The sequence below is a fragment of the Nycticebus coucang genome, chromosome X, assembly GCF_027406575.1.
Source record: "Nycticebus coucang isolate mNycCou1 chromosome X, mNycCou1.pri, whole genome shotgun sequence".
Classification (NCBI taxonomy): domain Eukaryota; kingdom Metazoa; phylum Chordata; class Mammalia; order Primates; family Lorisidae; genus Nycticebus; species Nycticebus coucang.
In genome coordinates, this window is record NC_069804.1 from 187,014,259 (window position 1) to 187,028,652 (window position 14,394).

Genomic DNA, 14,394 nt, shown 5'->3' on the forward strand with positions numbered 1-14,394 from the left:
AAAAGAGCACTGCATTTCTCTGATAATTAAAGATGATGAGCATTTTTCATGTGTCTGTAGGCCATGTGCCTATCTTCTTCAGAGAAGCTTCTTTTCAAGTCCCTTGCCAACAATGAAATGGGATTACTTATTCTTTTCTTATTAATAAGTTTGTGTTCTCTGTGGATTCTGGTTATCAAATAATTGTCAGAAACATAACCTGCAAATATCCTCTCCCATTCTGAGGACTGTCTACTTGCTTTACTTACTGTGTTCTTGGCTGTGCCGAAGCTTTTTAGTTTGACCAGATCCCAGTAATGTATTTTTGGTATTACTTCAATTGCCCAGGGGGTCCTCCTCATAAAGTATTCTCCCAGACCAATTTCTTCAAGTGCTTTCCTTGCACTGTCTCCAAGAATTTTTATAGTTTCATGTCTTAAGTTTAAATCTTTTATCCAGTGAGAGTCAATTTTTGTTAATGGTGAAAGGTTTGGGTCCAGTTTCAGCCTTCTACAAGTCACCAGCTAGTTCTCCCAGCACCATTTGTTAAATAGGGAATCTTTCCCCCAATTTATATTTTTGATAGGCTTATCAAAGATCAAATGATGATAAGTGTCTGGGTTCATCTGTTGGTTCTCAATTCTGTTCCATACATCTACCTCTCTATTTTTGTGCTAGTGCCATGCTGTTTTGATCACTACAGATTTATAGTATAGATTGAAGTCTGATGGTGTGATGCCTCCTGATTTGTTTTTATTTCTGAGTAATGTCTTGGCTACTCGAGATTTTTTTCTGGTTCCATATAAAACAAAGTACTGTTTTTTCCAGATCTGCAAAGTATGACAGTGGTGCTTTGCACTGCTGGTGGGAATGCAAACTAATGTATCCCTTTTGGAAAGAAGTATGGAGAATACTCAGGGATCTAAAAGTAGACCTGCTATTCGATCCTACAATTTCTCTACTAGAAGTATATTCAAAAGACCAAAAATCACTTGGCAACAAAGAAATTTGCACCAGATTGTTCATTGCAGCTTAATTCATAATAGCTAAGTCATGGCAGAAGCCCAAGTGCCCATCGACCCATGAATGGATTAATAAATTGTGGTATATGTATACCATGGAATATTATGCAGCCTTAAAAAGATGGAGACTTTACTTCTTTTATGATTATATGGATGGAGCTGGAACATATCCTACTTAGTAAAGTATCTCAAGAATGGAGGAAAAAGTATCCAATGTACTCAGTACTAAACCAATTTATAATCACTCACACTTTCATAAGAAGAACAGGTCACAACTATGGCTCAGAATAAAGCAGGGGAAGAAAGGGGAGAGGGGAGGTCAGATGGAGGGAAGATGAATGGTGAGATCACATCTATGGTGCATATTGCAAGGGTACATGTCGGATCTATTAAGTATAGCATATCAATGTCTTAACATAATAATTAAGTAAATGAGGTGAGAGATATATTAACCAGTATGATGTAAGCATTCCAAATTGTATATGAAATCAGCACATTGTACCCCATAAATGCATTAATGTATATATGATCTACCTCTTCAAGATTTAATAAAAAATAATAATATAGTACAAATAAAGATATTCATGTAGATTTCCAAGAGTCACTTACCCATGTATTCCATAAACATTAATTGAGAGACCAGTGTGCCAGGCCCTAAGGATAGAGCAGTGAAGACAGATATGATAAATGTTTTTTCTGCTCTCAAAGAGATCACTGTCTACAATGGGAGATGAACAAATTATAATAAAGGATAAGTTCTGTGATAGTGGTATGTGCAAGTCAGCCACTGGAGCACAAAGAAGAGGACAAATATCTAAACTGGTCTTTTGGAAAGAGAGGTGATTAGGCAAGGTTTTTCCGCAGTGAGTAATTTCAAGGCCTAGGTCTAAAGGTATGGGTTAGAGAGGCATTTCAGGAAGAGTGAGCATGATAGTCAAAAGCAAAGGCATATACAATATGTAACATTCAGGCATAGTATTTTAGTCTATTTGGGTTGCTATAACAAAACAGCTTCAAAAGGGTAACTTATAAACAACAGAAAGATCAAGGTGCTGGCAGTGTCTGGTGAGGTCCCATTATCTCATAGACAGCACCTTCTTGCTTAGTACTCACATGGTGGAAGGGGCAAGGCACCTCTCTGGGGCCTCTTTTATAAGGGCTGTAATCCCATTCATAAGGATTCTAACTTACATGATTCAATCACCTCCCAAAGGGCCCATCTGCTAATATTACTACATTGGTGAATATGTTTCAACATATGAATCTGAGGGAAACACAAACATTCAGACCGTAACAGATACCAAATAGTTTGAACACAAATCCTTGAAAGGATTTGCAGATGGTTGGATACTGTGCTGTAGTGGGTAAGAGTGCCAGCTTTGGAGTGAGTTGGCCTGAGTTAAATCCCAAATCTGCAACTCGCCAGTTGTGTAACCTTGGACAAATAACTTTATCTCTTTGGACCTTGGTTTCTCATTTGTAAACTCAGTACAATTTATAAATATACCTCATAGGTTTATCATGAGAATTAAATAGGTTAAAACAAGTAAAATTCTTAGAACAGTATCTGTTTAGAGAGTAAATATTTTTCCTACCCATTTCAATATTAACTTTAGGAGGGCAGGAAATTTAGTTGTTGAATTACCAGAAGATAGTGAGTGGCCTATAGAAGGCATTGTTGAATGAATGAATGATCATTGACACAATTATTTTTTAACAAGGGTATCATCCTAAGAGGTGAGAAGGTTAAATAATACCAGTTGTTTTCATTGTTGCCTTAATATAGGTCCACACAGTAGAGTAAGGAACTAGGTAACTCAGCTGTTCAAATTTAAAGCTGGACTTTAAAAATACAAAAGAACTTGGAATTGAAATCATCTCTTGGCCTCTCCAATTTGGTACATTAGGACAATAACAGTTTCTTAATTCATAGCTACTCTTCATTGAGTGTTTGCTATATGCCAGAAACATGATAAATGCAAGACCTTATTCAATCTACAGAACAATAGCATAATCCTATACTGTCACTTTCCTTTTAAAGATCAAAAAACAGGCTCATAGAGGTAAATTAAATTGCCCAAAATTAGATAGCTCATAAGGTGAGGAGCAAAAATTTGAATCCTGACCTGCATGACCTGAATCTAGTTAGTATAGTGTTTGGCACATGGTTAATACGTAACACATATTTACTGAATAAATGAGTGAATAAACACATGAGTAACTCCATCCTCTCCTACAGATTAACCTACAGGTTAGCTCTAATGTTAAGAGCAAGAAAGAAGTGGGAGCCACAAAAGAATTTACATGGGAAAACCTCTCGACTGGAAATTCAAATTTGGAAAAGAGATCTGGATTTGCTTAGAAATTATACACACACAGAAAGAACAATCACCTTCATTACACACACACACACACACACAAAAAAAAAAACATACCTTTTTTTTTTTAACCTCATGCTTTCTTCTGTCTTCTTAACACCTCTGAAAGAGTGTAAATAGTTGTATGACAGCTAGAAGGGACCTTAGCAATTACATAATCAGATCCTTCATGTCAATGTAAAAATTGAGGCTCCAGAGGGGAAATAAATCGCAAAGGTCACACAAAGAGAGTAAGATCAACAATTTCAGTTTCCTGACTCACAGTTTGTTTTACTCTGAGCCATCACCATTCACCATCTCAATTTTATAGATGAGGTAACCAAACCATCCCAAGAATGTTGATGGCTAACTTCTGCCACTTGTCCATTGAAATAGGGCTTTAAATCAGACCTCCTTTATTTTAAATATGAGGCTGTCATCCAAGTGCTTTTGTCTAGATGCCCAGAAGGAAGATCCCTTGGTATTGAATTGAATAATGGACTGAAGATAATTTACAGAAATTTTTGTCTTTCATTTAACTTTAAGAGAAAATGTCCAAAACTGCTTTATTTTCAGAAGGCTGGCAGTCCCAAGGAGGGTCCATGAAAGCAGAAATCCTCCATCCAATAATTCCTCATTAAATCCTCAACACTTAGCATTTTTTAAGTCATAAATACATAAATCATGTAAACTTTAATGCATTTATGGGGTAAATGTGCTGATTTTATGAACAATTTGGAATGCTTACATCAAACTGATTAACACAGCCTTCACCTCAATTATTGTGTTAAGAGACATAAAGATTCTTGGAGCATTTAATAAATATTTGTTGTTGAATGTATGACATACCAAAGGCAGAAAGGGAAAGTAGGTTGGGTGATGGTTTCCCATTGGCAATGGACGGACAAACAGAACTGATAAAGTGGGAATGAATGAGGGAAAGAGATAGGAAAACCTTAAACAAAGGAGAAGCTCTGTCTCTTTACTTGACTGCCGCTGCAGTCACTCAGCAAGGCTTGAGTGGCTTGGTAGAACTGTGATTGGCAGAGATATTTAAATGAGGCCTCTTTAAAATTGTTGCTTTCCACCCCACCCCCACTCTCCTTTAAATTTTGTTTCAGTCATTACCCAGGGACCGGATACAGAGATTCCTATGGGGAGTTCTAATGGGTCGATTCAATTTCATCTGGATGACGCCACTTAGCTAAGCATTAAGAGCTACAGCTCCGGGAAAGCAAACGACACAGGGAAGGGGAGAAAAAGAAATTACAAAAAGGAGCAATAAATCCCTTCCTTCCTATCTTCCTCTATAACCCATTCACAAGACCTCCATAAATTATCTACATTCACAAAACCGCCAGCTAGCTGAGTTGAACACACTGCAACCTCATCCCCCTCCCCCACTCAGATTATATACCAACACACCCTGAGCTTTATAAATAATCACATATTAGCGGTATCTACTGCTCGGTTGAGATACCCTGCGTCTACAACTGCAGTTTCTGCGGCTTCGATTCATCTGTCAGATTGGAGGAGACAGAGGTGGAGGTGGAGGCGGAGGCAAAAGAGAAAGAGGGGGAGGAGGTAAAGAAGGAGGAAGGGAAAGAGGAAAGGGGGAGGGGAAAAAGAGAGGAAGGAAAATACTGGAGGAGGAGGGGTGGAAAACAGGAGGAGGAGGAGAAGGGGGAGGAGAAAAAGGCCGAGGAGGAGGGGGAGGAGAAAGAGAAGAAGGAGGAGGAGAAAGAAGAGGAGGAGGAGGTGAACAACTTAGCCTGCTGAGCTCTCTTTGGGGAATACGTGCATCAAGATTTAGATCTGCATGTAAAATCCATACAAAGTATTTGCCACTACAGGTCTGACTTCTCCTCCCCCGGGTTTTTTTTTTTTTCTTTCTGTTTTTTTCTGCTGTGTCAAAGACCAAGACAGAACTATCTCTGTTTCTGGCTCCACTGCCAGTAAAGGAGTTTTCATTCAGACTTTCCGAATAAAGGTGGAGAAACCTAGACTCATGAGAAGAGATCCTTTGAGCCAGATGGGGCATTAATTCTTCCGCTTTTCTCAACATGGTTAAACCCCTTCCTCAAGGTAAGCCATAGAAAATAGCTCTTATAGACTTTAAAATTCTTTCTCTACAATGCACAAATTACCATTCATTCTAGCCATCCTGTGCTGTATGTGGTGGTGGTGGGGGTGTGTGTGTATGTGTGCTCAAGCGCGCAAGCGCATGGGTAAAATAAAAAATGAAAACCTTTTAAATGAGACTTAAATGAATCAGCTCTTGTAGAAAACTATCCGCAACAGAAATTTCTAAATCAAAATAGAACTTCAAAATAATCCTTTTGCAGCCAAACTTCAATTTAATTTCTAGCCCGTTGACCTTTAAATTCATATTGATGCTTGCTTAAGCCCCTCATAGCGCAGCCTAACCACCCAAGCCGAGGACGTAAAGAAAGCCTGTGCTGAGGCCAGTCTGGCTGCCCAGCGGGCATCCTGTCAGTGTGGGGTTAGTCTGCTATTGGTTCACAAGTCTGCTCTGTGCATCGTTCAGATTTCATCACATCACCTTGCCCTGGGTAGAAATGGCGCAAGCTGACACGGCATAACCCCCTGCTTACACTGAGTCAGAGCAATGGTTTAGAAATCTCTGGATCCATGCCTGTGTATGTGTGCAAATGCCTCTGTGTGGCATATGGAAATTTTGTCAAAAATGAGAACCTGTGAGCATGTCTAGTTAGCCAATAGGCATTTGATAGGAGCTAGGGCAGTGGTTTACTGCACACTCACTTGCACACATCTAATTTTAATCATCATTCACCTCTGTATACTGCAAACCAACTTGGATGAATAGAAAACAGACCTTGAACTGTTAAACAGAAAATCTATTTTGAAATGCAAACTATTGTTGCTTTTGGGGGCATATTAAACCCTCACTGTAACATGATGTGCTATCACATGAATTTGAATATACCAGGTTTTTAAATCATGTTTGCAACAAGTCAGCTGTATATATAAATACAAATAAGGCAAGGGCTAGCAATTTATCCACAACAAAGTATTAGTCTTCTCTTTTCCTCTAAACAAATATATACTAAGACTTTATTATAACATTCTATAATTTTGTTTCTTTGTGTTCTGTCTTTGTTTCTAGCTATGAAACATAGTCTATCTTTGATGGTAATCTGAATGACTTGGATTTGAAGGTATTTATTTAGAGTTAAGGAGTTGAATAGGGAGGAAGTAAAGAACCTAAAGGAAAGACTTTTGTGATAGAGAAATGTAACCAACAAATCCAGCATAAAATTTAGAGCATCCAGACTAGAAAGGGCTTTTAAAACCCTCTTTTCATACCCTTTCATTATGTGGATGAAGAAACTGAGGTCTGGAACAGAAGTCACTTGCCCACAGTCACACAGCAAAGAAGAGCTAACATTAGGACTAGGACTTAACTTTCTTATAAAAGGATTGGGGGTTTAAAGAACCATTCCTACTTCTTAAATGAACAACTAGCTTCTTAGAGTTTTCCTCAGAATTAGAAATATGTGAATTTGTTTGGTATTGAAAATTGTCCTGTATAGCCTATCACTAAAACACCTATATAATATGAGGTCTTAAAATCGCAAGACTTGTTGGTGTAAAATAAACTGCTACGAGTCAAAAACTATTAAAGTAATAAATAGGACTAGGGTAGCAAAGTGACAAGTTAAGAGTTAAATGTGGTGAGAACCTGGCAACTCCAGCAAGATGTATGCGGTAGGAGTGAGGCCCAGTCAGTGGCAGAGAGGTTAGTAATGTAAACTATATACAACTTGGTATTTGTAACGGGGAGTGCTTTGATAGAGATGCAAATGCTTTTGCACAGAGAGGGAATTTTTGGAACAGTAGAACTAAGAAAACATAGAGCCATAGCAGAAATTTCCCCTAAGTTTGCTTTCAGTTATTCTGATGAGTGTATATGACAGCATAACATAGGAAAAAAGCAACACACCTCAGAGTCCTTACACAGTAAAGTACAAAACAGCATTAAACCCATGGGAGTAGGAAAAAACAGGAGCCAGGCTCTTCTCTTATCCCCTCTTCTTTAAAATCAATATTGAAACATATTATATTAGAAATGATCTGTCGTAGAAACCAGGACTGTCTTAAGGTGTTAGCATAGAAGGGCTTTAGATAGGAAAGTTTTCAGCTTTATTTTCAACATGGCAGGTTTTAGGTTCCAGGGAGAAAATGCACTTTCTTTCATTAACAAATATTAGCATTTCTTGAGTGGACTTAGCTTTAGTCCCTAAATTGTCATCATAAGAAAAGACAGACATTTTTATTTAGGTTGAACATAGTAAATTTCAGGCCTACAGAAAAACTGTTGAAAAATCTGTGAGCACCTGGCCAGAGACTTGGATGGGAGTGGGTTTACAATGCATCTTTCATTACCGCACAGGCACTACGTGACAAAAATCACTAGATCCCATCAATGTGCAGCCAAAACTTGTAATCATCTAGGCTCCTATTAATATGTAATATGTACATTCTCTCTTTCATTTAACAGAATGTGGAATTGACCAACAGCACAGTTTCTTAACTGCTGCTGTTCACAATGAATGGCTTTTTAATGGGTGGATTTCTGAATCACAAACATGCATGTAGTGGTAGTTTTTCATTTAGTCTTTGTCCTGCAGTAGTCTTATGCCTTTTCCTTTCTCAACAATTTTTTCCATCCTACCTTCCTTTACAGTACCTATTACAGTTCATTCTGTTAGCCAGATAGTATTCAGCACATCTTGAATGGCAAACAATTTATTGTCATTCAGTCCTTTTTAAAATACTATTAAACACTCTGATTTTACCCAGGTCCCACTGCCCACCATGTTACTGGATTCTAGAGTCCATTTGAATTACATATTTTACAGAGCAGGAAGAAACCTTCTGAGTTCATCCTGTCAATCCCTTTATCTATAAGCAAGATAGTATCTCATAGTTCTAGACTGATACTCACAGCTTCCTTTAATCATCCATCCAAGAAAGCATCTCAACTCCTTTTGAAATATAAATATTCAAATATAGTTTCTCACCTAAATACCATGTACCCTTCTACTCCCCAGACAGGATCCCCTTTGAATATGGTTCTCATTGTTGGTTCTGAGTCATTTATATTTTGACCTAGATTCATTCCTTCCTTTCAACATTATGGGCATGTCCCGAGGTACCTACTGACATCCCTAGAATCCTGTGTTTGGAATCTCACAGAATTATCTGCTGTAATTTTGAGATCTTGTTGTTTTTTGAGACAGAGTCTCACTTGGTAACCCTTGGTAGAGTGCCATGGCATCACAGCTCACAGTAACCTCAAAATCTTGGACTCAAGCAATCCTCTTGCCTGAGCCTCCAAAATATCTGGGACTACTGGCACCTGCCACAACACCTGGCTATGTTTAGAGACAAGGGTCTCGCTCTAGCTCAGGCTGGTCTCAAACTCATTAGCTCAGGCAATCCACCCACCTTGGCCTCCCAGAGTGCTAGGATTATACGTGTGAGCCACTGTTCCAGGTAATTTTGAGATCTTGTATACCTTTTTTTGAACCATTGTTTCTTAGAATTTTCAATGTTTTGAATCTAGTTTCCTTTGGGAAATCAGTGAGTCTAAACTTCATCCAAAAATGTATGTTACCATTGTTACAGTGTAAAGGAATTGAAGAACTCAACATATTCTTTAGCTGATCAATGAGACATAAATCGATGTCTTATAATTTATCAAAACATTCTTTCTAGTCCAAAGCTCCTACATCCACAAATCCTCCAAGCCAAATGCACAATGTGTTCTCTTTTATTTGGATATTCCAATGAAAACTGCCTGTTCTTTTCCAATGCTGAGGCTGTAAATCTATACAAATACAGCAAAGATAGGGGTGGGAGTTTGCAGGGGGCTTTGAGTATAAGAAAATGAAGTAGCAATACATTTTTCTTTTGAATGTCCAGATAAACAAGGGCACATTACCCAGCTTATCCTGAAGGACTTGAAGATGTGGAAAGTAAGGGTAAAAAAATTATTTTATTGAATTGCCTAATCGCCTAGTTTACTACTATAAATATATTGTGAAAGTGAAGCCCAAAGAAGCAATTGATTTAATAAAGGTAACATGGAGAGCCTCCATGGTGTTCATTTGCATTCTCTTGTGCTGCATTGATTTCACACCAAAACAACTGGCTGAAAAGTGAATTTTTTTTTTTTGTCAGACTTGTTCTTTGATGCAATATGTCAAAGTTTTCCTTACAGTCATCATTATCATTTCTAGGCATGATCAGATCTTTCTGGGAATGACTACCCAATTCTTTGTGATTGTGGCACAATGGAGATACAGGCACATAATTTCTAGATATTCAACTTAGGTTAATTAAATATGACTGCTCTTTTAAAAGACTACTTTATTGTGTAAGGTAAGGACAGACAACAGCAGTCTGAGTAGATTCTGCTTGGTAAATCTTATCAAGATGAAGTTGACTCAGGGTGGGAATAGGTAAAATTACAGATGATATTTGAAACAATTTATAATAATAATTCAGGGTTTGTCTTCTGTATGAGCTTGTGTTCTATAATTCCCTTATTCTCAGTGTCATTCCCAAGTATACAAAAGTTTGATTCTGTAACTGCCATGTCATTTGAAAAGAATCATCTCTTCAATAAGTTAAAGCAGCCAGTAGGTAAAGAGAACTATAGATTAGTCTTGGCTTCCTTATACTCTTTGGAAGACTTTTTTCCTATTACTCTACAGTTTAATTCCTGCCCTCTGTGTCTCTGCCCTATCTCTGGCATTATTGAATTCTGCTTGCTTGCCTATATTCAAATTGAATCAAGCAAGTCCTTTTCCATCTGTTTATTTCTCCTTATCATAAATTACATTGAAAGGAGAATTTGGATTAGTGATATACATATACACACACACGTAGTGTATATGAGTATCACTCATATATACTATGTATATGAGAAACTTCTCATGTGAGACTTAAGGATTTCTCTTTTGTTTCTGCATTGCTTCAGAAAGTGCACCTTGCATTTAACATTAGGTTACATTTTATTAGAATGCTGATGCTCAAGTCTTAGATTTCTCTTTTTTTTTGCAGTTTTGGCCAGGGCTGGGCTCGAACCCACCACCCCTGGTATATGGGGCCAGCACCCTACTCCTTGAGCCACAGGTGCCACCTCAAGTCTTAGATTTCTGTGCTAACAAACACCTGAATGAACTAGCTGCTCTTGTGAACCTAGTCGTATGACAGAATACAAAAATAATCAATGATCTGATCTTTGTTCACAAAGTGTTTTATAGTCTGAATGAGATGTCCAGACTTGCCTATAAAGAAGTAGGTGAGGTCAGTTACAAAATAAAGGTATAGCATAAAGACCACTTTAAAGTGACTGAAGGTAGTGGTGATATAGGACCTGAGCTTTGTTGATTCTCTGCAAAGTACTTATGCCCGTACGTTCTCATTTTTTGTTTATATTCTTTCTCTCCTAGGATTTTCTGATGTATCCTGAGGTCCATGTAACTACAAGGGCTCTACTTTATCACCACAAGTGCCACCCAGACCCCAAACCACTCAGAGCTCAAAAGTCAAGTCAAAATGGATGCCACAGTGACAGATGATTTTCAACAAATTCTGCCTATTGAACAGTTATGCTCTACTCATGCTAGCAATGATTATGTGGAACGGCCTCCAGCCCCCTGTAAACAGGCCCTCTCCAGTCCTTCCCTTATCATGCAAACCCACAAATCTGATTGGTCTCTGGCTACCATGCCTACTGCTCTCCCCCGCAGTCTCAGCCAGTGCCATCAATTACAGCCCTTGCCTCAGCATCTGAGCCAATCTAGCATTGCCAGCTCAATGTCCCATAGCACCACTGCCTCTGATCAAAGGCTCTTGGCCAGCATTACACCCTCACCTTCAGGCCAGTCCATCATCCGAACCCAGCCTGGAGCAGGGGCCCACCCAAAGGCTGATGGTGCTCTGAAGGAAGAAGCTGAGCAATCTGCTGGGCACCGAAGTGAGCACCTATTCATCTGTGAGGAGTGTGGGCGCTGTAAGTGTGTCCCATGCACAGCAGCTCGCTCTCTCCCCTCCTGCTGGCTGTGCAACCAGCGTTGCCTTTGCTCTGCTGAGAGCCTCCTCGATTATGGCACTTGTCTCTGCTGTGTCAAGGGCCTCTTCTACCACTGCTCCACTGATGATGAAGACAACTGCGCTGATGAGCCCTGCTCATGCGGGCCTAGCTCTTGCTTGGTCCGTTGGGCAGCTATGAGCCTCATCTCCCTCTTCTTACCCTGCCTGTGCTGCTACCTGCCTACCCGTGGATGCCTCCATCTATGTCAGCAGGGCTATGATAGCCTCCGGCGACCAGGCTGCCGCTGTAAGAGGCACACCAACACTGTGTGCAGAAAAATCTCTTCTAGTAGTGTGTCCTTCCCCAAATCCCAGGAAAAGTCCGTATGACCTTCCCACAAGATGGATCCAGATATTTCTCCTTAGCCCCCATCATTAAAGCATAGGCCTCATCGTTGGAGTTGGGGGAGTAATAAACTAGCCAAAGTTAGGACCTCACCTCTTTTGTTCCTGCAATGTCAGGGGAATGACCAAGTACATCCCGATGCAGGATGCCTTGTTCTTTCTCACAGTATTTACCCACTTCCCTTCAGTTGTTTTACACCCAGCCAGCTCAGCCCTTATGGCTGTCATGGCAAATTCAGGTGATATGTGGACATGAGGTTTGGATACTGAGGACTGACAGAGCCAGCAACGTGGAGGTTTAGGGGCTCCCCAACATAATGCCTCTCGATGCAGGCTCTGATTGTCACTCTGCTTTCCACAATGCTTTTGGAAACTTTCTTCTAAGATGGTTTTCACAGGCACATGTGGAATAGTGTTCAACCTTCAGGGGAATATGACCCCTTCTCCCTGTTTACTGCCCTTCTCTTCTTCATTCCTCTGCCTGTCTTTCTTCTTGTGTCCTTTTCTTTCAGTATTCAGTTATGTATTCTTCCCTCCTTCATTCTCACCCTTTCTACTTCTACTTTTACTTTCTTTTTCCTCTCTTCCTTACTACTCCCCATTACTCTCTTTCAGACTTATCCTTTCTCTGCCTGTATTTGTATCTTGTTTTATCTTTGTCTACCTATCCCTCTTTCTCTAACATGTCCAAAAGTGCTGTTTTTCCATAGGTGTTTCCTTAGATGCCAATCTTTGCTATGCTATATAATAGTTACTAATTTTTATTAAGGGAAATGGATTACTGTAATGAACTGATCACTAGCAATAGTCTGTATCCCAACTTACGTGTGCACTCACAACCACTCTCAATTGTTTGTGAGCATATTACACAGTTATCTTATATCTCCAGGTTTACTTATTTGAAGTTTTCCTCCCCTTGCCAATAATTGACTTAAAGTTCTGACAGATTCCAGTAGCATGCTGAATAGGATAGTAAATCAGGATGCTCATAACTTTGTATGTCTGACCCAAGTGCCAAAGGCAGACGTGCTTTATAGCTAAAGGAACAAAGCAAAGGATATTACAGAAGTATGTTCTCTTCTTAGAAGCTAACTGTCCTGAGACTGCATGGCTCAGGGCTTAATAATGGACTTTAAAAGTCATAAAACTTTAGAGCTGGAAGAAATCTTAACTGTTAATCTAGTTCATTGCCCTTATTTTACATAAGGGAAAACTGAGGCCTGGAGATAGGAAGGCACTTGCCCAAGGCTACACACTGAGTTAATAGCAGAATTAGAACTGGAATACAGATCTTCTGACTCCTAGTTCAGTCTTCTTTCCCCTGTTCCACATTGAGTCATGGGACGTTTTCCTAGGACTCTATTAACAGTGAGAGAAAGACATTCCCATCCAATTACTTTCCAGGAACCATGCCAATCTACTGTGGCAGTCTTTCTGCAATTCATGGTGGGTAGCTAATTAACTATCAGGTGTTAAGGCTGTCTCCAGTGGACATCACCTTTGGCTCTGTCACCTTGTAGAATCTCAAGTGTGGAACAAAAAAGCTTAAAGAAGCCCTAACCACGCTATATCTTCGCCATTGCATCTACTCTTTGCTGCACACACTGTGCTTGCTCCTGGCTTTGTCTGCAATGGCAGCTGCCTGAGAACCTAAATTTCAGCAACAGTAAAAAACTGATATGACAGATGTATAATACAGAGAACTGACTTCTCTGTTAAGAAAATACAGAGAGCCTATGCTGTGAACCCCGTTCCATGGGAAAAGGATGCAGTGGTGATGGCAGGCTACTACAGACTACTGCTAAAAGACACAAGAATTACATAATTTCCCTCTGTTAGTGAATCCTAAATTCACTAAGGAATTCAGAGATTGAGGGCACTTCCTTGAAATCAAGGTGCTCCAACTTAGTTTAAGACTTCCAGACTCTAACTTTATATATCATCTCTTTTAAAGTGTGCATGGATGTGTGTTGAAGGGTGGAGAGGTAGGGGAAAGTGTATAGTTGTACACAGGGGGAGGAAGGGGACATCCATCTCCCTTTGTTGGATACATATTACAGAAATATGTACCACACAGTCTTTGTTGGTTCTGAAGCTTCCCAATGTGTACTGACATTTGAGTGGCACACAGCCCCACACCTTCACTTATACCTCTTCTAGAATTGCTTTGCTCTATTTTTGTATATATAAATGTTATGATTATTATTAATAATGTTAATGATATTGCTGCAAATGGTGCCATATATAAGCTTAGGCTTCTTGGAACACTTTTAAACCCAAACCAATACCTATAACCTCTTCTGTTGCTTTCAGATCCTTCAATTATAAGTAACTTTTTTATGTTACAAGTCTGCCTGATTGTGCTTTAAACTTATCTACCCTTAAAATCTGTGCTCAGTTCTCGAGGTCAAGCTGGATGGTGATGAGTAGTAACACGCACTTTTCTCTGCTTCTGCCTGAAATTTGCTTAGAGCTTAGATATCTAAGGATTCTCTGGCACTACTGCATTGTTCCTGGAACTAAAGTTATTGTGTGGATGTTTG

At 39.4% G+C, this 14,394-nt stretch overlaps 1 protein-coding gene across 1 annotated transcript; it reads left to right on the plus strand.

The window, feature by feature from the left end:
* Positions 1-5,062: 5,062 nt before the first annotated feature.
* SPRY3 (sprouty RTK signaling antagonist 3) lies at positions 5,063-13,924 on the plus strand. Its single transcript, XM_053581062.1, has 2 exons — positions 5,063-5,443; positions 10,864-13,924. The coding sequence occupies exon 2, from the start codon at positions 10,970-10,972 to the stop codon at positions 11,834-11,836; it is 867 nt and encodes a 288-aa protein (XP_053437037.1). The 5' UTR covers positions 5,063-5,443; positions 10,864-10,969; the 3' UTR covers positions 11,837-13,924.
* The last annotated feature ends 470 nt before the right edge of the window (positions 13,925-14,394 follow it).